The sequence below is a fragment of the Fundulus heteroclitus genome, chromosome 20 (genome assembly GCF_011125445.2).
Source record: "Fundulus heteroclitus isolate FHET01 chromosome 20, MU-UCD_Fhet_4.1, whole genome shotgun sequence".
Taxonomy (NCBI): domain Eukaryota; kingdom Metazoa; phylum Chordata; class Actinopteri; order Cyprinodontiformes; family Fundulidae; genus Fundulus; species Fundulus heteroclitus.
This window is the reverse complement of record NC_046380.1, coordinates 34,686,473-34,712,546: the sequence shown is the minus strand read 5'-3', so window position 1 is coordinate 34,712,546 and position 26,074 is coordinate 34,686,473. Positions and strand designations below refer to the sequence as shown.

At 39.7% G+C, this 26,074-nt stretch overlaps 1 protein-coding gene and 1 non-coding gene across 3 annotated transcripts; one reads left to right on the top strand and one right to left on the bottom strand.

Moving 5' to 3' along the window:
• The first annotated feature begins 1,870 nt into the window (after window positions 1-1,870).
• On the top strand, window positions 1,871-24,757 carry eogt (EGF domain-specific O-linked N-acetylglucosamine (GlcNAc) transferase). 2 transcript variants are annotated; one of them, XM_021316229.2, is made up of 16 exons: window positions 1,871-1,940; window positions 3,456-3,708; window positions 6,466-6,566; window positions 6,764-6,872; window positions 7,108-7,202; window positions 7,299-7,403; window positions 11,834-11,940; window positions 12,265-12,368; window positions 13,630-13,722; window positions 14,176-14,247; window positions 17,361-17,447; window positions 20,741-20,809; window positions 21,100-21,161; window positions 21,265-21,384; window positions 21,759-21,861; window positions 23,157-24,757. In XM_021316229.2, exons 2-16 carry the CDS (start codon window positions 3,505-3,507, stop codon window positions 23,301-23,303), a joined length of 1,578 nt encoding a protein of 525 aa, XP_021171904.2. In that variant the 5' UTR covers window positions 1,871-1,940; window positions 3,456-3,504; the 3' UTR covers window positions 23,304-24,757. The 2 variants fall into 2 exon arrangements, with proteins under 2 accessions (XP_021171904.2, XP_012717686.2); XM_012862232.3 differs by having other exon boundaries at window positions 1,892-2,199.
• Window positions 10,413-10,485, bottom strand: trnar-acg. The gene has a single exon. It is a non-coding gene; the product is annotated as a tRNA-Arg (tRNA).
• Window positions 24,758-26,074: the final 1,317 nt, after the last annotated feature.

Here is a 26,074-nt window from a genome sequence, read left to right as displayed (position 1 = left end):
AACTGGAGAACATTTATCATCTCTAATCCGAAAATCCCATTTGAGGACTGCAGAGGCCAGTCTTGTGACAACGGCGCCAACATGAAGGGAAAAAATTAAAGGTGTTCAGGCAAAGTTGCCTGAAGAAAGCGATTGAGAACCACAAAAACTCACTTTGCCTATGAGTCTCCAGATGAGCCCATTCCAGATGCACTACAAAAAATGGAAACCACATTTTTTAACGTAGTGATGGATACTGCCATTTCTTCACTTGATGAGAGATTTCTGAATTTTGGAGAAGTGAACAACATGTTTGGCGTGCTCCTCGATTTCCCCAACTTAGAAGACAAAGAGCTGCTACAGAAGTGTCAAATCCTAAGTACTGCTCTGACCCAGGACAGCCAGCAGGACATTGATGGAGCAGAACTTACAAGGGAAATGCAACATTTCCCACCATTGCCATAAGAAAAATATGACAAAGTTGGAACTTTTAGCCTTCCTGCATGAGAAGAAGCTAGCAGAAATTTAGCCCAACATGTGGGTCGCTTTATGAATCTCTGCCACTCTTACTGTTTCGGTTCCTGCTGCTGAAAGAAGCTTCTCCAAGCTTAAACTGATTAAAACTTACCTGAGATCCACTATGATGCAAGAACGTCTCAGTGGACTTTCCATCATAAGCATTAATCATGTGGTCTCAAATCAGTTGTCACATGATGATGTTGTAGATGACTTTGCTTCAAGAAAATTCAGGAGAGTAAAGCTGTAGTCAGGTGAGAGTAAGGATGTGAGAAAAAGGGTGCCATATAGTTTTTGAAGTAATTCAAGTTAAGGCAGACTAAAATCACCACAAGAGCTATTTGTAAGATCATATTTTCATGTTATTTTTTTTCTTTTATTTAAATCCTTGTATTTTTTGTGCTTTCTCATTTCTTTGATTTCTTACTTTGCACAGTGCCATATTTATATTGTATTTAAGTTAATGTCACTTGTTTACACTTTTTTGGGAGTATTTAAATTTAATACTTTCTATAGGTTATTTATATTGTATTTAAGGTAATGTCACTTATTTACACTTTTTTTGGGAGTATTTAAATTTAACACTTTATATAAGCTGTTTTAATTGTATTTCATATGTTGAGTTCATTTGTTTTGTTTCTTTAATTATTTTAAAGTTTTTTTGAATGTGAATATTGTTTTACGTAAATAAAAAATGTCCACGACAAAGCTTTTTAGTTTCTTGTGAGTATATGTACACTAGCAGACATGCAAGTACTGTACAGTGATGCAAGGGGGCGCCACCTAAAATCTTGCCTAGGGCACCAAATTGTTTAGGGCTGGGCCTGCTGTCCCCTTTACCTAAAGCAATATTTTTTACAAAAAACTTAAATTATAAAATCATCAGCAACAACAAAACAATAAGCGTCAAAAATATACATTAAAAAAAATAAAAAAAATAAAAAAAATATCTGTCCCCCAAACTGAAATATACATTTTACTTTAAGTTGATTTTCTGTATATTCATAAAACATAAAATTTCACATGATTATTAATAATAAGGCATAATTGACACATTCACTCAGCATAACAGCTTTTATTGACTTACTAAATGTGAATATTGATTGTGATTCTTTGTTCAGATTGTTCCATAAGCTGATTCCTTTCACAGAAACACAACAAACACAATCATTTTTTTTTCTTTAAGGTCTCTGTTCCTTTTAAATCATGATTGCTTTCTCTTTTTTCTAAATATATTTCTTAATTCTATTTTATTGAACCATCAGAACTTTTGTCTTGTCGATTTTGGCCAAACAGGCTGGGAAGGACTTCCAAGCGCGTGGTCGTGGCGCCATCTGGTGGCCACGGGCTCGTACTACAACCTGTTAACGTGTAAGGTTTCCGGTGTTATGGCGACCACCGGCATCATCGCTGCTTCAGCCAGGGACAGCAGGCGGCGTGTTTAGGTAAAGCGATTCTCAGCCAAAGCCGTGCCAGATCCCTTTAGATAACCGCTGATAATAACGAGTTGCGCTTTCAGAAATGACTGCGCCACGGAGATGGACTAAATCTGCTCTGCTCTGCTCCTGCGTTGCGTTCACGGCACGGCAGAACTTCACGTTAAACTCGCTTTGTTTATGAACCCGAGCTAGACGTTAGCCGGTTCAGCGTTATGGCTTGAGCTTTGCACCATTTTTAATGCTTCCTCACGAAGAAATCTCTCAGGTAAAATCATCGTGTTATTTAAATGTCTATTTAACAACGCCTAGCCGAATGTGCCATGTTGTTCGCAAAGTTTTAAGTTATTTGTTTTTATTATTTAATGGCACGAGTTGACGTAAAAGCTTGCTAAAAGTAAAATAAACGGCGACCAGGTGTTGATAAGAAAGTCTTGTTTTCTGAGATTCAGCGCAGAAGAAATAACAGTAAAGGGATGCATCGGACACTTATCTGCAGCTGATTTGCACCAGATAGTATTAATAACACTTCAATTTAGAATATGTTGTCATGTTATTACCAGAAACTTCAATGTAGTTTTTAGTTTATTTATTTATTTTACTTTAATGTGATAGACTGCAAAGAAAATAAATATGGCGTGGGTTTTAAAAAAAAAAAGAACAAAAAAAAAGGAAAAAAAAAGATAAATCTGAAAAGTGTTTATTGTATCCAGCCCCCTGAATTAGTTGTGTTAGAATTACCCTTTTGCTCTATTTACAGCAGCAAGGGGATAATGCCACTACCGTCTTTTGTTTATGGCAAAATCCCCAAATGCTCACTGTTTAGTGAAAATAAGGCACATGTTATCTCGGCTTGTAAAGGTGGCCCTGCTCAACAACATCCGAGCAGTAATAAATCATAAAACCTGAGGCGACGTCCTCAGTTATCCGCCCCCACTGGCTTCCTTACTGTTCTTGAAACATGTGAGCTTTTCCCACCCATTGTTTTAACAAGCTGCAGTGTAAACAGTTTCCTACTTTTTCCCCTTCCTTCAGATAGGAAAGCGTTTAAGAGCCATTGTGGGGAAACACAATAAGCACGCTGCTTTACCAAAGGTTACACTATAATTTTCAGCCGTCGGTCATTGACTTTGGAAGGGTAACGTTTCATCGGCTCGAGGCTGTAAAAGCACACGCAAAAAGGCTGGACTTTTAACTAATTAGATTGGGTCATAGAGCAACTGGCTTTTGCGTTTCTGATTTAGCCGTCTGTGTGTTTTTTTTTGTTTTTTTTACACACCGTATTACCAGCTCCTTTGTTTAGACCCTTATGTCTTTGTTAGGATTGCTCCGTTTCAAGAGTCGGAAAAGGGTCAGCGTAATTTCCTGCATCAACAAGGCCTGTCCTTGCGCGGAGATCAGATCCGCCTGGAGCCACGTTCCCACAAGCCGACCTGTGCCCACATGCTCTTGTTCTGTGACGCGTTGCTCTCCTAGCCAGGATCGCAAGGTGCGAGGCTGAGTTTCTCTCCTCTACTCCTACAGAGTGCTGTGAAGACAAGCGCCTGTCTCTTATGTCTCTGTCACCCTAACTATGCTGCTCCTGGTGGCGCTGGGCGCAGTGATTTCCTCTGTCGCGGTCAGCATTGTGAAGGCGGAGATCGGCAACCACAAACCAGCTTCTCCCCTGCTCAACTACAGCAGGATCTCCTTGCCGCCGGAACACATACCCTATTTACTCAGCAACAACAAGAAGGTTGCCAAGTTATGTCGCCAGGACCCACTCTGCCCTTTTAAAGTAAGATATGGACTCTGTCTCTGAATTAGTCTTCCACTTTTCCAGCAGGAACTAGCACATTAAGAATCGTTTTATGCACGTTAAATGCCACTCTAACTATGGTGTTAAAATGTTCTCAGTCCTTCTTCAGGAGTATTTTAATGAACTTTGTGGATTTTGTGACAACAAAAGATACAGTGCTGTGAAAAGGATTCATTTCTTTGTTTTTGCTTCTTTGTCACACTTAAATGTTTCAGGTCATCAATTTTTAACAGGAAACAGATGACCTGTTTTTAAATGATGATTTCATTTAATGAGAGAAGACAAGAGAGAAAAAAGCGATTGGCGGCAGCAACTTCCATCAATCCTTTGTGTTGATCATCATTGAGTCTTTTGCATTATGCTGAAGGAAGGTTTCCCACTGTTCTTCATAGTATTTTAATTAGCCAACATTATAGGATTTTTGAGTATGGATGTCCTGTTTAAAGTCATGCCACTGTATATCAATTAAATCAAAATCCGGACTTTGCCTAGGCCTCTCAGTTTTATATGTTGCTCTGAGTTGTTGCGGATTCACTTGCCGCTGAGAAGGGACTATATATATAATGTAAACAGACTGCTGGTTAGCCATGGGCATGGTCAGTCATATCAGGACACATCCAGCAATTTAACAGAATAGTTGCCAGTCAATTCCTGCTAGCTTAAGATGGCTCAATATGGCTAAAAAGCTAGCTCGCTTAGCAGTGATTGAGCTTTACTGCACATTCCTGAGTTATTTGTGCACTGTATTCAACTTGTCCGCGTGTTCTGCCTTAGCTAATGCTTTGTAGACTCACATCAAACCATTCAACGGTAACGTTTGATACTGGTCAAGCTTAATATGTGTAAATATGGCTAAAGAGCTAGCTCGCTTATCATCGATTTTGCTCTGCTGCCCGGTCAGTTTGCTGCCAACATGCGCTTTGGTCACACCGTTATGAAGCACAACACATGGCGTAGAACGTCTGGAGGTGAGGCTAAAAGTATGAAGTATGTTCCAAAACGATATGTGCATTGTAAGCATGAATTTGAAGTTGTAAAGTTACATTTGTGACTCACAGCAGCAGATTTGTGCAGTTGTACTCGTTGATTTGTATTTGTGTTAAAGAAAAAAATATATAAACATTTTTTTTGAAGATTTTAACATGTGTTTGAATTTGTTTTGCACCATTTGTTTTAGATCAACTGTAGCAGAACTGAATTACAGACATTTATGATGTGCAACTCACAGAACACAATTTGTGTACTTGTACTCAAGAATTTGAAGAGGTGTAACTTTATTTTGTACTTGTGACAGATTTAAAAAAAATCTACAATTACAAAACACCAAAGTTACAATGCACAAATAGTTTTGCAACAATAGTTCTGGACCATTTGGAGCAAAACTGAGAATGTAAGAGGTTTTTGATGTGCAACTCACAAAACACAATTTGTGTGCTTGTACTTTGAACAGGTGTAAAACATTTTTGTACATGTGATTATTTTTTTTTATTCTACAAATACAAACCTTAGAATTTAACTCCCTCTACAACTTCAAATTCATGCTTACAATGCACAAATCGTTTTGGAACAAAATAACCTTCATATAAAAGCCCCAAGCGGTACCGGGGCGATGGAAAAACAATAAGTGTCGAGTAGAGTAGAGCCGCGTGGAGCTGGAGCCGTCTATGGAAAAGGGGCATTGGAGTAATCTCAGTAGTGAACGTTATCCACTGATGTTTTAACCTTTTGTGTGGAACAGTTCTCACTGGGTTTTCCTGTAACCCTTTCCAGATTGAAATATGCCTGACTTCATTTTTCATCTGTTCTTTTCTATCACTAGATTGGGGTATTGTGTATTGTTTTCTTGAGATTTTTAAGTTTACTTCATGCTGTCATTCAGGTTCGGTTTAAATATCTGTCAGTAATTACACCTGGGTGTGGCTTTTGAAATCAGAACAAAAATAAAATGCAACCCATCACAGTTTATTAATTTTATTTCAACGAGGGAGGAAAATACAGCTCCCCTTAAGGCCAAGGTGGGTTTAGATAGATTTATTTCCACCTCAATAAATGAAATCATCATTTGAAAACTGCTTTTTTACTCAGTAAATCTCTGTCTGATATGAAATTTTGTTTGATGATCTAAAACGTGTGACAAACACGAGAAGAAATCAGTAAGAGGGCTTATACCTTTTCATGCTTAAAAGCGATATGTACTGTGTGCTTTGTCTCAGGTATGCCTTTACTGCACCACTTTTTTTAGCTAACCACTTTACCAGATGGTGTTCACTTATGAGTTTACCAGCAATTGTATTTGCTGTAAAAGATATATTCCAATGTAAGGATCTCTTTTGTACAATTCATTATTTTTTTTCCCAAAGCGTTTTAAATGCAGCCTAAATAATATAATTTATTTAAAAGAATTGTGTATTGATAACAATGCTCATATACACCTTGTACACATTATTGATTGTTCTTATTCATAACATGTTTAGTTTAATGTCTGCTGCTCCTGGAAATACATTTTCTTTTCTTTTTGTTTATACTTTGACAGAGTCCTTCTGCTGTGGTACAGATTAGCTAAAAGTCAACCTTCATGCTTTCAGCTCATATGTTTTATGTTACTACACGCTCCCCAGCTTTAAATGAATGAACCAAATGATCTAATGCAGCAGTAAACGCCTGTAATTTCTCTACTTTCTATCTCTCTTGGCAGATTGATGCCAGCGTGGAGTAACACTGTTTCCTTTCTAACAGGATGCTTTGCAGAATCTGCCAGTCTGCTGGGGCTACGAGAGAAACTGCGAGGCAGAGAAACGCTTCAGTTATCCTGTCTGTACCAAGGCTAACTCCGGATGGTACCGTTCCTAGAATATCATTCATGCACCATGCGTTTGACCAAATCACACATGATCTTGAGCCCTAACCTTATTGCATATACATTCTGCATTGTTATTTCAATCTAAATAAACATGTTCCTCTTGCACATGCCTGCATCATTGCCACCTTTTATGGCTGCGGTTTTCCTGATCTGCCGGAATCTCAAATGTGTTAGGGCCCATTCGCTGGATGCAGCCCAGGAGCTTTTTTGGAAGCAGGCGGATTTTGGCTACGTCAAAGAGCGGCGCTCTGAACTCAAAACACTCTGCAAGGCCAGCGAGCTGGTAAGTCTGCTCATTTCCTTAGTTCTCATGGGCTTTCTAAATAAACAGGAAAAAAAAAAACAACAGGTGCAAAAAAAACAGACTCACAGTTCAACAAAAATATAAAAACAACTGGCCCAAAAGCATAATAGAGAAGGTTAACTTGAGAGACGATCCTCTCAGACTTTCATGGCTGCTTCATGCAAGCCAGTCAACATGATTTATAAAAGTTTTTTATCCTGTGTTTTTTCACTAGGGGGACTCATCATTAAGATGCAGCAGCCATGCAAGATTCTGCAGGGCAACTAATCTTTACCTGGATTTGCGAAACCCACGTAGAAGTCATGAGAGGTCTGCGGAGTTGCATGATGTACATTATAAAAAAAAAAATCTATTTTTCTTCCCCCAATAAAAGTGACTTGAAACTCAACCATCCTCCTGCTCCAGGTACGACGAGGACTTTATTCATACGGGGGAGATTGGTGGACGCTGCCAGCTAAATAAGCGCGCTCTGGCTGCTGAAGGAGATCACAAGAGTCCTTTGCAGTCTTGGTGAGCAAGTCCATATCCACACTCAAACACTTAGTGAACTTTAGACATGACCCGGTCTTCATGGTCTGTACAACGCTGATTGGACGTTCGTTTTGTGAACGGCTCCAAATTTTCTTTAACGGAAAGTAGCCAGACTGATCTGCGAGTGAAACCTTGAAAGCTCGCGAGATCAGGATGGTCTCACGAGGCTACGGTATCTGTGTTTTTCTTTGAAATATTAAATAAATAAACTTTACTGAACACTTCTAGAAACAATTACATTCACCATATCTTCCATAAACAGCATGCTGCTGTGTGACGTCTCCTTCTGTTCTCTGTGCATGCGGGTCGCTTTGTGGCCTTGAACTTTTCAGACAGAAGTATGATGGCAGCCGCATTTTAGTAGTATGAACGGCCACCTAAAAAATAAAAATAAAAAATCAGATTTCAGCAAAAAATCGGAATTTGAGCATCAAGACCTGCAGTGTGAACGTAGCCTAAGATAGATTTTTGAAAGCTGTTTGCCTCTTAAGCTGCCAAACACAAAATACGGTCCTATGGGCTCAGTACTATTCCTATGTCGGCATAACCAGGCTTCTGGGACATTACAGATGAGCATACAATTATAATTTTACTGTTTCTTTGTTCAGCTGCACTGCAAAGCATCACAGCAAACTCCCTCTCGAGCTCCTTGCATATTGCTTCGCTCGTGATTCGACCAGCTGTCTTTTATTGAATGTTGTGTGTCAGGTCACAGCTGTTGAAAGTTGGAGATTTACAATCACAAACCCATTGCAATGATTTTAGCCCTGTCGGAAATGGTTTAGCATTTGCCTCCTTCTGTACATCAGTAAAGCCTAGTGTTTGACAACCTGGGATTAACTTTTGTTTCTGACCTCACTTTGTGACCTCAGTCAATCGCACACATTCGTGCATTCATGCGTTTATTTCTTCTCCATTAGACTAATGTAATGGCTTGTTCTCCAGAGTAGTCAAAACTTCCCCTTAGACACTTACAGGTCATGCAGAATGCTGTTATTAGTGTGTTTGAACAAGGATGATCGTATCAATCCTGTTTTATATTTGTTACACTGGCTCTCCTGTTGGGTTCAGAACTCACTTCAAAATATTCGTCCTGACATATAAAGCTGTAAATATTAAGGCGTTGGTTTGGCTGTCTAATCTTCTCACTAAGTGTTTGGTTTCTCGTGCCAACGGTTTACAAGAGCCTCAGAAGTTGTTATTTATTTCCCTCGCAGACGGATGGGCTGCAGTGACTCTGTCAGTACTACCCACCCGTCTGCATGATTTGATTGAAGAGACTTCTTTTTTTTTTGTTGAGTGTCTTGATTTGTTGTGAATTGCTCTAATAAATGTGAGTAAATAAAATGACGGCAAACCTCCTCTGCAATTTTCACTCTGAATAATTATCTTACTTAGTTACATTAGTTTTATAGCTTGCAATGATAAAACTCTTCATGCAGTCATAAAAGTAAAAGACAAGAGGAAGTCTGCGCAAAAAAAAAAGAGACTTGAGCCAGCCGGGAGTCGAACCTAGAATCTTCTGATACCTAATCAGACGTGTTATACAAAAGAAAAAAGAAAAAAATTAGAGCCAGCCGGGAGTCGAACCTAGACTATTCTAATCTATGGGGGAATTATTCTGCCAAAATCCAAGAGCACAAAATTTCTATTTGAGAAAAGAATTTCATCTTCTTGCACTCAAAACTTGTAACAATCACACTCAAAACATATGCTCACACTCAAATATATTCTCTTCTCCTTCAAAACTTTGTTTTCTGCTCTCAGATTTAATGCTTCTTCACAGATATTTTCTCCTCTCTCTTGCCTCTTTCTCTTCGCACACGAACCGATACGCACTTGCGTTTTTTTTTTTTTTTGCTCTCTCTGAGATTGCATTCGGATCGTCGCCTAGCAACCTTTCCAGCCAATGATACTGATAACGTGATAATTTTTATAGGTTCAATGCAACAACAGAGGAGGAGAAAAAACAATAAAATAATGTGACAAGTCATAATCAAAAATCAATTTAAATCAATTGCGTGCAATGATGAACTTATATACACAAAACTGAATAGATTTATGAACCATTTTAGCCTCGAGAAAAGTAGGCTACTTACTTGAGAGTCTTGGAGTTGATCCATCAGGCATGACGTCAACAGAAAACTCTTGCTTCAGAGTTTGCTAGTCCGAAGTTTGCTAGTCAGGGGAGGTGTTAATTCTGCCTCCAACAGAAATTTGGTCACTTTTCATTGGTGATTTTGGAATCACCCCTTATAATTTCTTTGTTTTTTTTTAGATTGTTGTTTTTCAGCTTCTTATTTTAGTAGTTTTTATATTGAAAAGCTATTTTATAGTCGGTAAGCAGTACCACAGGCACACTCAGTAAGGTAAACAAGTGCACCCTTTCTGGGGCTGCCTTTCTATTGGCTGGAAAGGTTGCTAGGCGACGATCCGACTGCAATCTGAGAGAGAGCAAAAAAAATCCGCAAGTGCATATCGGTTCGTGTGCAAAGAGAAAGAAGCAAGAGAGAGGAAAAAATATCTGTGAAGAAGCATTAAATCTGAGAGTAGAAACAAAGTTTTGAGGTAGAAGAGAATATATTTGAGTGTGAGCATATGTTTTGAGTGTAAGCGTTCCAAGTTTTGAGTGCAAGAAGATAAAATTCTTTTCTCATATAGAAATGTTGTGCTCTTGGATTATGGCAGAATAATTCCCCCATACTAATCCGTAGTCAGACACATTACACACAATGAAAAAAAAAAAAAAGTTGAGCCAGCCAGGAGTCGAACCTGGAATCTTCTGATCCGCATTCAGACACATTATCCACAACAAAAAAAAAAAGGTTGAATCAGCCAGGAGTTGAACCTAGACTCTTCTGATCCGTAGTCAGACACATTACACACAATGGGGAAAAAAAAAAAAATTCAAGCCAGCCAGGAGTCGAACCTAGACTCTTCTGATCCGTAGTCAGACACATTACACACAATGGGGAAAAAAAAAAAATTCGAGCCAGCCAGGAGTCGAACCTAGAATCTTCTGATCCGTAGTCAGACGCGTTATCCATTGCGCCACTGGCCCGGTCACAGAGTCTCATTTCCATAGAGACTATAGCCAGCACGTGGCTTTTCAAAGGAGGGGGAGGGGCCTTCAGCACAATGACTCAGCGCTCATAACAGAGAACTGGCAGTTTCCTGAAACCTTGAGCGGCTTCTGGTTTTAACAAGACATCCGCGCTGCTGTCTTTTGCTCACAAAGCGCTGTGTAAATGTCAAGTTCTTCCCCTCAGTTTATGCTTTTGCCTTTTTCTTGGCTTCAAGCCAGCGAGCCTTTCCTCTTTTCTCAAGTGTTTAGAAAATATGTCTTATGCCTTTGCACAATGCAGGTTTTTAGCTTTACCTTAAAATTACATGTGAAGAATTTTTGGTGATAGACCAGTATAAGGACTGCATATTTGTGAAGTGGAGGGAATTTAATTTTCTTACATAAAAAAAGGAGTGGCATGAATAATTATTTGACTCCCCCTCCCCAATGAATGATTCAGCTTTCATCCCAACCACAGTTGTTAGTGTCAGAGGGGATGTCTCTACCAGCTTTGCACATCTAGGAACTGCATTTTTATACTTTTTCCTTCGCACAGCCAGTGGGGGTTCTAGACCAAATTTAGCAGGGGGGCCAGGGTGGGGCCAGTGTTTTTTCACAGGGGCACAGAACAAAAGATTGGGGTGGAAAAAAACTTAACAGGTCAATATTTCATTATTTAATATATTAAGTAAGCCAAAGAGCCAATTGTGGCTCTGGAACTGCAGGTTGCAGACCCCTGATCTTTTCTCAATACAACGGGAGCTTAACGTGAAACAGCTTAATATTTAATTATTGTTATTTTTTTTATATTTGTTTTTTAATTATTTTGTTATTTTATTATTGGGTAAAAACATAAACGAAAAAAATACAACTGATCCAAATGACCAGTCAGTCACGGTATCTTTGTCAGCATTTATCATCCTAAGAAATTTAATATCATGTTTTTAGTACAGGGGCCATAACAGGGGCCAGGAACAGTTCTACAGGGGCATAGGCCCCTGTTGGCCCCTGTCTAGAACTGCCCCTGCGCATAGCATCTCAGGTTGGGCCGTTCTAGCACAAGCATGCTTTGTAGCTTTGGCTCTACAATGGATCGGTAACCTCTGGCCAGTCTCACATCTTTTGTGGCTTCTAACAGGTGTCCTATCAGGGTCACTCTATGTTTAGCTCCATCCATCTTTCCATTAATGGTGACCAGTATCTCTACAGCATGATACTGCTACATTTTCGGTCATTTCCCTTCTATTTCACAAATCCAGTATGTTGCCCTTTTGCATGTAATCCTGACTTTTCATCTTTAAATTTCTATTCTGTTTACAAAGTTTCTAATGTTTTTTTTTTGTAGGTACGCCGAACTACAAACATACTCAGAACTGAACTTCCATCCCATAGAGGATGGACACTGTGACGTCATTATTGAAAAACCAACAGTTTTCATGAAACTTGATGCTGGTAAGTCTCTAACCGATTGAATAAATTCAGCTCTAGTTATCTAAACATGCAACTTAATTATAATTAATAAGGTATCTATACTAAGATGTGAGCTTTTGCACCAGTGTGCGCTTAGTGTGCTTAAAGTGGACACTGAATTAAGATGTTTACAGGTACAATCAAAGTGGTGTTTTGTCAGTGCTTGTGGAACGTTGCTTTGCCTTGAGAGTCCAGAGTGTCGTTTATTTTTAGTTTTCTTGGCAAACTGAAATCTTTTCTCTCATTATTAAAACCATAAAACCATTTTGCACCATAATAGTTTGTCTTTTTTTCTTGTTTTAACAGGGGTGAACATGTACCACCATTTCTGTGACTTTGTCAACCTCTACATCTCTCAGCACATCAACAACTCCTTTAGCTCAGATATCAACATTGTCATGTGGGACACGGTGAGTACCAGTGGCTTCTCATCACCGTTTCATCTGGAGGGAGGGTTTAACCTTTTCTTTTTCTAATGTACCCCATTCTTTTTAATGTGGAGAAGCACTTATTGGTGTTGGCTGGCACACATGACAACAATTAAGTCCAGGAATATTGAATTGGCATTTTAGTCCTGTAAAAATGTAAATGGTTTTGATGCACTACAATACATGCTAAAGAGTGTTTGTCAGTTTAATGTGTGTCTTTTTTAGGGAAAGAATAAAAAAATGAATATTAGTTTTAAAAATAGGTATACATGACTCTAACCTGGCAAGATAGATTTATAATGTGTAGCACTCTAGTTCTGCACATTATTAATCTGGGTCTGCTCTCATCCAATCCATTAAGGGAAAGGAGGGACATTCAGCTGAACTTTCCGAGCTGATTGGGTAAAGCCACACCTAGTGCCCGCCTATCAGAGGTTGTTTTTAGCCAATCATGGTATGAAATAATGTGAGCAGCAGCTACCATGAGAATCCACAATAAGTTGAGCTAGTCAAGGCACTTCTTGTTGTTCTTCTTTCAAAGAAGAAATCGTTGATTCTGACAAAACGGATGTGATAGCAGCAGCTATACGTGCATCCGCCACAGTTGGTATGCCCCGCATTAAATCATAATGCTGTAATGTGATTGGCCCAAACCGTTTTTTGGTTCTGGCCCGAACGGTTGAGGCGGGACCTGGAAAAAAAATGCAAAAACCGTACTTAAAATTAGTGTGTTTGTCCTTGATTTGAGCATGTAAATCTGATAATCTGCCAATGGAATAAGTAATAACTCATCTCCAGCTTCTTATTTCAAGTGTAGTATATCTAATTTACCCCTATATTAGGGGTAAGGATACTCACTCCATTGGCCGATCATCTTATTTGCCTACTCAAATCAAAATACACTCGTTTCAAGAAAATTTTACTTATTTTTAGTTCCGTTTTTGCAGTATAGATGTATTTTGGTGTGTTTGTGAATACTCAAATACATCAAGAATTCGTCATTATGAATGAAGGAATCTGAAAAGTCTAATTTCAACATTACATTAAAAAGAATTGAGTTTGTTAAAATCTTTGTAATTCAACAATTGAGAACTCTGGAAAACGGAGTTTGTTAGAGCATAAATTTGGACATGAACATTATGAGGGAATCCTGAATAAAGTTTAGATTTTATTTTTATTGTTTCTGTTTCTTTGATTATGACTGTTTTTGCTTCTCCTTTTGTATGTGTTTTATTTATTCAAGAGTTATTATGGCTATGGTGATCTGTTCAGTGAAACATGGAGGGCCTTCACAGAGTATGACATCATCCACCTGAAGACCTATGACTCAAAAAGAGTGAGTATTGCCTAATATTTTGGGGCTCCATTTGTGCTTTTATTTTAAATTTTTTTTCAAGAAGTACATTTAACATGTTTACTGATTGTGACTGAAGATGATCTGTTAGTGTTGCAAAAAATTACAGTTAAAAATAATCTTTTTATATAGAAATGCGATACCACGCCTTAAAGTGTGTTATTATGACTCAAATAAATATGTAATTACACATTTAGCAAGAAAAAAAACTACTCTACATGAATTTAAATTGAGTAGAATTGATAATATTTCTTAGCAAATCAGTTATCTCTGAAAGTGTGGACAGTGACAAACAAGTTTATATTTAAATGAATCCCCCAAAGCATTTTAGCAGCTTTAAAAGCATTTAAACTGCTAAATAGTGTAAGCATTAAAGCACAGTGCATGCATTTAGTGCTCTGTAAGACTGATTTATGGATGTTCATACCCCTATAGGTGTGTTTTAAAGACTCCTTCTTCTCCCTTCTTCCGAGAATGCGATATGGTCTCTTCTACAACACGCCTCTCGTAAGTTAACTTACCCTTCATGTTTGAACACAGCTGAAACCAAATATTCACATACACAAAGACATAACCTGGAGTTTCCTCTCAAGTTTACATACATTTCTTCTGTATGCTACCATTGTCTTTTAAACTGCATCACTTGGGTCAAACTATTTGGGCATCCTTGCTTTTCAGCTCTGCGCACAAATCTTTGGGACTGAGATCGGGGCTCTGTGATGGGCCGCTCCAGAACATTAACTTAGTTGTAGTTGAGGTTCTTTTTCTTATAGCGTTGTGTTGTGCAATTATACGCTGTTTAAAGTTATTTAATGTTTATTAAATAACTCTCTGTCTGTTAAGTATTGTCTGGTGATGATCAGCTCTTAAGCTGATATCAAGACAATGGTTGAAAGAGATGAATTCGAACACTAGCGATCTTTGAACAGCAAGCCCTGCACATATATAGAATAAAGAAGTGACAACTTCATTTCAAGTCCAAGAATTTAATAACAGAAATAAAATGAACTTCCAGAGAACATCACTATGTAATGCTGTTTATCTGAATTAACACAATATTTCGATTAACAAATCCTCTCTACTTGGCTAGTGAAACTTAACTAAACTGTTAAGCAAAATGAAGATAAAAAGAAGCTAAGCTAAGGAACTATTTACATGCAAAAAAACAAACAAAAGACAAAGCAAAAGTGGTTGGTCATAATCAGAATAATTTGGTGAATCCTTGTTCACTGCAGATCTGATTAAAAGAAACAAAAACATGGAATGGAGTTAAAAACATTTGGCATGTGTTTCAATCCAATCACAATGCAAAGCCCAAGTTAAAACATTATTTAGAGTAAATAAACTTCTGAAGACTGATTTGCCCAGTAAAATCATTTAAACCCTTATGACCGAGTTTGTTAATGCGATTCTCCCTCCGGGCGTCTGGGGTCGCTGTAGCAAATCGGTGGCTAAAGGTTACAGCATAAAGTTATTAAAATTGCCTTTACACCAACATTAATATTCAATATTAATGCGGGGATAAGGCTCATAGCACCTTCGAAGGATGGCTGATCAGAATGGTTAGGCTTTTATGCTTCAAAACCGGATGTTAGCAAGGCTAATAGCAGTTTGACTAGCGGGCATTCAGCGCTAACAGATAAAGGCTTCAGCTTTATTTTTAGTCAAAATGAGTGGGCTGGATAACGTAAACATTAATGTCCCATCAATGTATGAAACCCTTGTGGAGGTAACCCTGTCATAACTAAAGAAAAACACACTCAAATGATATTAGCAATACCATGAAACGAAGGCTAGCGTGAGCTATGTCCGTTAGCCCTTGGTTCTAAAGCACCATGTGTATAACGGTTTACAAGACATTTCCCAATAAACCTTTTAACTTCTCTCTCAGCTCCCTGTCCAAACCCGTCTCTTGCCTCGTGTCAGTTCTGTCCACTTTGGCCATTCCAGGAAGGACGTAAAAGCAGGGAGAATCGTTGGTTTGTTGTTGGCAGGCTAGCGCTTAGCTCTCCAGCTATGAGCTAACCAACAGCGTGTGGAGGGAACGGAGGCCTGTAGGTCCTCCAGACAGCCTCTGACCCCGTTGCAGTCTCGATCGAGCAGGTTATCCTCACATTCGAAATGGGTTCTGCTGGTGGCTTTCCAGCAGCATCTGGGGTTCGCTTCCTCGTACAGTTTTATAGCAGCAGGGGGACCCCTGGTGAGAGAAGAGCCGTCCTTTCTGCCTGTGTATCCTTTGCAGCAGGACAGAATTATTTTTGTCACCTCTTCCCTACTGTTCAGTCCAATCTGAGATCAAATATTCTTCATGGCGGTAATATAGCATAACAGTTGCTTTCACGGCGGAACTGAGGCCTATTTATATTTATTTTATTTAAAATTTCTTGCAATTACACATTTAATTTTGCAGCATCCAGTGATACAAAACATTTTTCATATAGTCAAATCTCGACAAATACAATTAAATTATGTTTTTTTTTGTGTGTAAGATTAAAAAAATTACTGGGTAATAAAAACAATTCATTGTTAGTCCTAATAGACTTTTTTCTGAACCTGCAGACACCCAGGTAATAAGGTTGATGCCTGTGGGCAGTCATGTCAGGTCAGTGGCTGGTCAGGATCGATTGCATTCAGGCTGCTAAACTAATCCACATCCTCTAAATGTTTTGACCGTGCCCACACATGTATTAAGCAACGTTTGGATGCGATCAGATTGGTCAGGATGGATGTGGCGGTGCCAGGTCGGTGCATCAAATTGTTAAGAGAAGGCTGTTTTTTTTTTTGTTTGTTTTGTTTTGTTTAGATCAGAAGCTTAGGAAATGTTCAAAGGACCTAGAAGATTTGTAATTATTCCACAGATTACAATCGGTTGTGCAATGAAGCACTTGTACTAATTGTTGCTACTGGCCACTGGCGTCAGTTGATCTCACACAAGCTTTAAATGTACCTAACACATACAGTTTGAGTTCATGTATAATATTTACCAAAATCTGTGCACTGGCTGGGATTTATTCCTATTTTTTTTCTCTCCGCTTTAATGATGATCATTATTATTATTATTATTCATTGGTTTGTCTCCTGCACAAGCACAATATTATTAGGTTCAGTCAAAAACATGCACTTTGTGTCAAATATTTCTGCGGTACATTCACAACATCAGCAGGTGCCGTGTGTTTGGGTTATTTAAATGATAATTTCAAGGAGATCACTATAAAGATGATAGCATACATAAATATGTGTTGTCATGTAGTTCCAGCCTTGAGGTGTGAAATATTGCTGGGTCAGCCTCATGCTGGAGCTGATTGCCCCTGCAGCAGATGTCATGTTTTTATTCATGTGTTCACATTTAGAAATACTCTGCAGGAGAATGTGCATGAAATTCTAAGACTCGGGTCCAATGGACGGCCTCATGTGAAATTCATTGCACACAAACAGGAATATATGTTGCTAAATACATTTGCATGGTTAGATGTAACGAGTCTTCGGTTTACTTTTAAAAGCAGCCTCCGTAAGAATATCTTTTATAAGGACTATGCGTACATTGATTAAAATATTTGATGTTGAGGATAGCGAAGGTGGATTTTAGGCGAGTCAAGAGATCTGTGTTTTGCTGATTGCAGGTGACCGACTGCCACTCTGAAGGGATGTTTAGGGCGTTCTCTCAGCACGTCCTGCATCGCCTTAACATCCCGCAGATGGGACCAAAGGTAGGACGGATGTGTATGGAGTTCTTTGTGAAAAATGTACCTTGTTTTAAATGCCCAGTCTTTTTCGTTAGGGCACACAGTTAAAACCCATGTGGCACGGATCGATTTATTTACCACGATCACATGGATTTCACTTTGAAGCAGCCTTGAGTTTAGGGTTAGTCTTCACCGCCTCCTGCTGTCTTACAGCTGTGTCAAAGTCACACCCAGATTATAAATCAGACATAAATCAAGGACTATTTCCAAACATAAAAAAAACAATTTTCTGAACGTCTTGAGTCTTGGTTTTCTGGTGCACTGATGATTACCCTTTGTCCAAGGCCATGCAAGGTCATGTGTGTACAGACATGAATATCTAGGTTTGTGTATTCAGATCTGTTAGGGTTACTTTGTTTTAAGGAATGATTTTGTGAGGCTTTCTACTAAAAAATAACTTTGCAGCTGAAACCTTGAATGTCTTTTAATGATATGGAGTGCTGGATTCTGTTGACCTTGTCATTACTGTGATTAATACCAGGAAAAGACTTCAGTTCTGCAGTGTTGAAAGAGCACAGACTACACAGCTATATGCATGGTTCCACAGTTGAGACACAATCCTCTATTCATCCTGTGATCTATAACCCAGCAGAACTCAAATATTTTTTTTGCATGGTGTCCAATTTAAAGTGATCATATCTTTATGACCAGCAAATCCGGTTAACTTTCTAGATCCTTTGTAGCAGCTCATAAGTTATTCATAGCTGTCGCACAAAATAAGGCAAATGTCTATGAAGGGAGACGTCGGTCTATTGCTGATACCAGACCAGGAACTGAAAGGACAGACCTCTCTGGTCATAGCCCTGTCTGGACCTTCTTCTTTCATCACTAGATTAACGGCATCAAGAAGTTAGTCAAACTGCTGGTCCTCTCTTTTGTTCTGTCTTCATTCTCTGTAACCACCCTCTCTTCTTATCTCCTCTATTCATAATTGCTTTACTCTGTTTTCATTTGGATGACATATTTTTCAAAGTTTTTCCCAATTATAGTGAAAGGCAGAAAATAAGGTCTGCCCTGAAAGCTGTTATGATTTGGTTATTTCTGTCAAAATATCTCAGATTTACTGATTGAATTATTGAAGAAATTATCTATACTGGTTGATTTCAGTGTCTCAATTAAGTCTACACACCTCTGTTAAAATACCAGGTTTCTCTGATGTACAAAAGAGAGATTGGGATAAAGTACTTCAGGTTTTTCCACAAATAATGTGACATACATTCTGTAAAATTCAAGTCAAAGTTTGTTAGAAGGAACCAAACAAAACCGGCAATAACCCGCCTGCGTACTGGTAATGAGAGCATCCTTATACTAATACTTTGTTCAAGCACCTTTTGATTCATGTTCTGCATTCAGCCTGTCTTTGTGGCCATTTTTGTGGCAATAGTGGTCTTTTATAAAATTAAAGCAAGCTGACGGAAAGAGTGAAGACATGCAGCAAAGATCAACGGACCGGAGACGAACCTCCAGCCGGAGCGCTTGCTCGTCCGCCGTGTTTTTCCCGCGCGGGATTGTCCACATAGATAGAAATTCTCCTAGGTGTGTGGAAGCCAAAATGTCATAATGTGGTCACGCGGACCTTGTGGATGCCTCAAACATAAACCAGGCTTAAGGCCTCTACATGGGGCACGCCCCTGCATTCAGTCTTCTTGAGTTTACACTTGACATCAGTAATTGTGAATCAGATTATCATAGAACCACATTTAGCTGTTAAAGTAGAATTTTGCAGATATTTACCTTGTTCATCCTTCAGATAAAATTATAGTTTGCGAACTGGTTACAGAGAATCAAGAGGTTCTCGTACAAACGTATCAGTTGGGAGAAGTATATAAAACTATTCACCATATATATATATATATATATATATATATATATATATATATATATATGTACATCCGAAAATGCTGGAAAGAAGTTTGCTAAATACAAACTTCCAAAATTCCTCCTTGAAATTTGCTTCTGTCGTTTTTCCAGTTGTGGAAAAGTGTCAAAAATAGAAAGTTATGTTTAGAAACTGCTTAATTTTTTTTCTCCTTCCGTTTTCTAAATAAAAGATGTACGATAAACATATATACAAAAACATGCACTTTATTCATTTGGCTTGCTTCATCTTTAATTTGCTAAATCACACTTGGATTTAAAAATTTTGCAATCATTGTTTGTTTTCGGACGAACTCAGCAAAAACTCATTCAAAAGCAAAAAGGCCATATCACTGCCTGCTTTTTGTTAAATCGAGGTTGAACTACCTTTGGTTTCTAAACTGGGTCCAAAAAACAAAGAACTAAAGTTTCCATTTTAAGTAGTCTTAAAGGCACCAACGTTTAAACTGTGCTTTGAGGAATCTGCATTTAGTCCATTTAACTGCTATCTACAGTAGCAGTTAAATGGCTTTATACCAGCCTCAAAATATTGCAACAATGCCAGCATTACACTGTTTCATTGTTGTTGGACCAGCAGATAAGACTCCACTACTATTTAAGGTCCACAGCGATATTTTATGCTCAAATGATGACAAAATGCAAGAAGCCTATCTTGAAATTTGAGTCTAGAAAAGTATTGCATTTTCAAATAAAAGTGTGTTGGAAGAATAAGAGGTATTTGACTTTTCAGTATCATTGAGTTCAAGCACATCTGTCTACAATGTATACATCTAAATCAGCAAAAATAATGACCAGAAGAGAGGAAAATTAATCTGTGAATGATCATTTGTGAATGATCTCATCCTGAACTCAATTCAACGGGGAATCTGTGGCATCTGTGGACAGGAGACTTCCTATCAATCCAAATTTGAAGAACTTACTCAAGGTTGAGCAGGGAAATATTGTGAAGACAAGACATGGACTGATGGCAGACTCTGAAGAAAGCTGAATACTGAAATTGAATCAAAATATTCTTTTTACAAAGTAATAGTTTAAAGGTGCACATTTAAACAACCATTGTTTTCTGGTCTTTTTAAAAATAATCCTGAACAGATTTGTAATGTTTAATTTTTAGCATTACGGAATCAATGTCACATATGTGGAAACGGTTATGAAACGATTTATCATGGTGTCTCTTTTCTAAAACCTGGAATTTTAACACTTTTGGGATCCAGTTATTTGAGGTACGTTGTAGTGAAAGGTATAAATATCCATTACGAACACAAGATGGCAGTATAGACTGCGCTCACTCTGTTGCTCATTAAGAAAACTGCTTTTAGCTTTAGAAATGCCTCCTGACGCCTCGGCTGATGGATTATTGAGTTCATCTCTGTGTTCAGGAGGGGCGTGTCCGTGTCACCCTGCTGGCGCGCAGCACAGAATACAGACGCATCCGAAACCAAGTGGAAGTGAGTTCCCCGCCGCCCTCTGCCCCCTTTCTTTTCTAGCTCCTTTTTTTATTCCTTCGTTGCCTCTCTGCTTCCTTCTCTTCCCTTTACTTATGCAGCTCTCCTGCTCCCCCTACTCCCAGCAATCCCCCCCCCTGCCATTGATTTGCTGCCCACCTACATTAAGGGCCTGTTTAAAATCTTAGTCGCTATAAAACAGTACGAGTCCAAAAAAAAAAGGCTTGTGATTTATGAAGTGGCCGTTTGCTCTCTGGTTGCTCACACAACACGTCCCTCTGTTGTTCCTACAGCTGGTAAATGCCCTCAAGACTGTGCCTCTGCTGGAGGTCAGCGTGGTGGACTACAAATACAAGTGAGTTACTGAGCGCTGCTAGGCATTGCTCGCCGATAAACGAAAGTGTTTCGCCGCAGACAGTGAGGGAGACAGATGTGGAGATCCTCGTGTCTCTTTTTAGGGACGTTCCCTTCCTGGAGCAGCTGAGAATCACCCACAACTCGGACATCTTTATTGGCATGCATGGCGCCGGGCTCACGCACCTCCTCTTCCTCCCCGACTGGGCCACCGTCTTTGAGCTGTGGGTGACGTTTCGCTTTGTTTTTACAGTCTGTAGGACTGAACGTCTGGAGAGGCTTCGGGACAGGGAGAGGAGTAGCTAGTCTGGCAGCGTCCTCTTTTTAAAGTAGCTTTCAATCACATGGAGTATGACTGTGAAATATCGCCTAATTAATCAGGCGCTCATCACACCTGGCAACTCTTGGCAAAAAAAAAAAGAGCCCATAGGCTGTTTGTTTGTGTGTGTGTGTGTGTGTGGATATTTATGATATTTATGCATGGCAGGAGAGAGTAGAGCATGATGGGAGATGTGCGATGAAGATTGGAAGATCGAGTGAAGGGGCGAGGCATGGTGGGAAGAACACGAGTCGAGTGTCTGCATCTGTCCCTGTTTAGGTACAACTGTCAGGACGAGAGCTGCTATCGAGATTTGGCTCGCCTGCGGGGTATTCGATACGTGACTTGGCAGAAATCGGACAAAGTGCTCCCCCAGGACAAGGTAGGGGAACTCCCTCATGAGCGGTTATCCGGGTGAGAGCGTTCCCCGGGACTTTATTTGGCTTTCATCACACGTCCATCTACAGTGCCTTGAGAAGGTTTGCCTCTTGAGCCGTTTCACATTTAGTCATTGTAAAATTGAAAGTAGAACGACACATTGGTTTTAAAATGTTTATCGAATAATCTGAAAGTGTTAGAGTCGGCTCCTGAGTCAAAACTTTGCTGGACCACCTTTAGCGGTGCATCTCTCTAGCTTTACACACCTAGACTGTTTTATGCAGGCTCTAGCAGGTTTTCATCCTGGATTAGGATGTGTTTAGCTCCCTCCATCATCCCATCAGCATTCCTGTTCCTGTGTAAAAAATGATCTTCACAGCATGATGCTGCCACCACCATGTTTTGGCAGGGGGGTGATTTGTTTAGAGTAATGCGCAGCACACGCTTAAATAGTTTATGGCTTTTTTTTTTCCAACAATTCTTCTATGTTTTTCCACTGAGGCCAGATTGCATGACCACTGTTAAGCCCAACACTATCCATACCTCTGGCAGATTTAAATCTAAGATTCTTTTTGTTCAACCAGGATGTTTGTTTCTAATAGGAAATGAGACAGGCGTCCCTAAAAATATCCTAAAAGAATGTAAAAAAAAAAAAACATCAGTTTGTGGTTTTATTTACATTTTAATTAGAAATAGTTTATTGAAAACTATATATACCTCAAAAAGTGAGAGAACAAAATCTTTGTTGTCCTTACAGCAATCAGACCCTTCTTGAGCTCCACGTCTTTGAGGTTGGAAGGCCTGCTTGCCATAACCCTAATGTTACGCTCCCTCCAAACACTCAAATGGGGTCTTTAGCTGGGTCCAAGGTGTTAATATCACTGCTATACAAAAAAAAAAAAAAAAAACATGTTTGGAAAATTTAAAGTTCACTTTAAAACTTAATCTTGCAATATATACAAAAATGCATGACAGACTTCCCCAAATTTTGTTTGTAAATGATCTTGAAACCCTAACCCTTTGTCCTGCTTAATAATTTTGCACTACTTTTTGTCGGTCTATTAGATAATATCTCAGGAAAATCAATTGAATTGTGTGGTGCTAAATCAGAAATTGTGGAAAAGCTCAAGAGGTATGAAAACTTTAGGAGTGAAATGCCTTTCCCAGGTGCAGTACTAAAAACAATCCGATTTGCCTTTTTTTTTTTGGCAGTTCGAGAAAGCAAATACAACCTGTTATACTTTCATATTAAGTTTTCTTTCACTGCAGATGTCTTCTCCTATACTTTTTATTTTCCAGGGCCATCATCCTACACTCGGGGACCACCCTAAGTTTACCAACTACTCCTTTGATGTGGGGGAGTTTATGCGTATTGTGCTGGAGGCAGCTGATTATGTCACGCAGCATCCCAAATGGCGGCGCAGTATCCGTCACGATGAACTCTGAAGTGTCTCCGAGCTTTGGGGGAGGCGGCGGCACAGACACCTGCAACTGGAATGGTAAAGAGAGCAAGGGAGATTAAAAGTTACCTCACTGACCGGTAAATCTCCGTCACCTCTGCTCGGCCGCTCTGGTTGATCCTGACGAAAGAAAGCTGACGTCTGAGAAGCTTTTACTAGTCTTATTAGTGTCAGATCAGTTAAAGGGTGCGTGCCGGCGAAGCAGCTGGAGAGCAATAAGACGTCTCCCATGTTTCTTCATTACCTCCGCAGCAGCCACTTCATTCCATGTCGTCGAAGTTGGTAAATGAGCAGCTGTTTCGGCACACCTTCACATGCGACATCCCGTCCCATTCGATCAGCGTCACGCTGACGGGAGCCTCCCGAGAGCTGCTGACAATCACGGTACAGTTTGTGAGCGCAGCCAGCGTAAACCAGCCGAGTGTCAAGGGTAGGTTCGTCAGAGCTGCATCTGTACGCGTAGAGTGAACCGCTTCCCCCCCGCAGTAACTTTAAGTTTTTAACCACACAGTTATAGTGCAAAAACACCCCACGAAAAAAAAAAACACATAACACTTCAGGTATGTTTTCACATGCAGGGCCTTGTGAAAGTGTTCACACCCCTTGAAGATTTCCACATTTTGTCACGTCACAACTACGAATGGGTATCGTTAAGGATTTATCAACACTACTGCTCTAAACGATACTCCTTATCCATCCGCTATTTTATCAGTACCATTGTCGATACTTATTTTTTTCAATCAAACAAAAGGGTGAAGAAACAAATAATGACTGGTTTATTCTTGGAATTTGGAACAAAAGCAAACAAAATAAAAGTACAAAGTAAATATTTTATAGAAACAGAGCAATAAAAAACATCATATAACGAGCTTTATATATAGACAAAAGGCTAAAACACTATATCTTGAATACAAATTATGTTGTAGGAGAGAGCAAAAGCAACACTGACAAGACAGAAAATGATTAAAAACACTAAATATGCTCAAAACAAACAAACAAACAAAAAGAACTAGTATTAAAGTATTAAACAACATTTTACATGAATCCAAACTACATTTATACATACTTTATTTTATCACTTTTAACCAAAATATAGCAGAGGCACCCACAGTGGATGAGGTGAATAAATGAGTTACAGGGAGGGATCTGTTTAAGTGCAGCAGTCTCCAGAGTCTCATTGCCCATTAAAGATTATGTTTATAATATATTTACATCCCGCTTTGTAATCTAGTGGAAGCTTTGCTCATGCGTGACTCATTTTCAATGAGGAAACAGACGAGTCGGTCTCGTCTCTCTGACTTCAGCACGGTGATGCTGACTGACTGACTGACCGGCTGTCAGATGGGGAGGGGCTCACAGCTGCACACGTTTGCTGAAGAGACGGTAAACTCAGAGCGATCAGTGCTCTTACTTGTTGCCAAAGTTTTAAACAACACAGAATTGCTAGGTCCATTGCTTGTCGCGTTTCAATAAATTCACTAGAGCAGTCTGAAAAGTTGCAAAATACTTGGCAACAGTGCTGATGAAAGTAAGTGAGGCGAACATGATCAGAACGTTAGTCCCTCCCACCAGTCCCCTCAGTGTGCTTCTTAAGGTGCAGAAGAACGGACAAACACTGTTGTTTGGGTTGGAGTCCCCCTGAAAACATTAGTGTGACCTTACGAGGTTAAGAGGACCGACAAGGCTGAAGCTTGTCGGTCCACGAAGACTGTCTGACGTGGCCCCAGGAGCCGTTTTGATACCGGTTTTCGATACCCATCCCTAGTTACAACCACACCCTTTACTGTATGCTATAGGGATTTTATTTGATAGACCAACTCAAAGTACTTACATCCTGATGCTGGGTCAAGCTCTGCTGATAAGGATCCATTTCGATCACAAAGAAATAAATATGTCTTACTCCTAAATGATACCCAGTGCAAACAGTTTTCTTAAGAATTGACACACTTAGTTAACCGACTGGCCCTGGATGTAATTTCATCTCAGGATGAGTCCAGCGGTTCTGTGAGGGCCTCAGAGGTTCGTTTGAGAGCGTTAGTGAACAAACTGCATCATGAAGACCAGGAATCACAGCAGACAGTTCAGGGGATCATTAAAGGCATTTCTTAATTTCTAATTTCCCCCTGGGATCATTAAAGTTTGTCTGAATCTGAATCTGAATCTGACAACGTTTTGGAGAATCTATTCAAGCAATGGAGCAAGTGACAACAGCCTGATCCTGAACGTGGAGAAGACGAAGGAGATCATCGTCGACTACAGGAAGAACCGGCCTCACCATGCTCCACTGCTCATCAACAGCTCAGCTGTGGAGGTGGTCAGCAGCACCAAGTTCCTGGGGGTGCACATCACGGACAACCTCAGCTGGACTATGAACACCATGTCACTGGTGAAGAGGGCACAGAAGCGACTGTACTTTCTGCGGAGGATGAGGAGAGCCCGCCTGCCCCCGCCCATCCTCACGACCTTCTACAGAAGCACCATAGAGAGTATTCTGACCAGCTGTCTCTCTGTGTGGTGTGGAGGCTGCAGTGCCTCCGACTGGAAGAACGTGAGGAGAGTGGTGAGGACAGCAGAAGGGATCATCGGGGCTCCTCTTCCCTCCATTAAAGACATTTCATCGCAGCGCTGTGTGTCTCGAGCCCGTAACATCATCAGGGACCCCTCACACCCCCACCATAGACTATTCTCCCTGCTGCCCTCTGGAAAGAGGTTCCGCAGCATCCGTTGCAGGTCCACCAGGTTCTGCAAAAGCTTCTT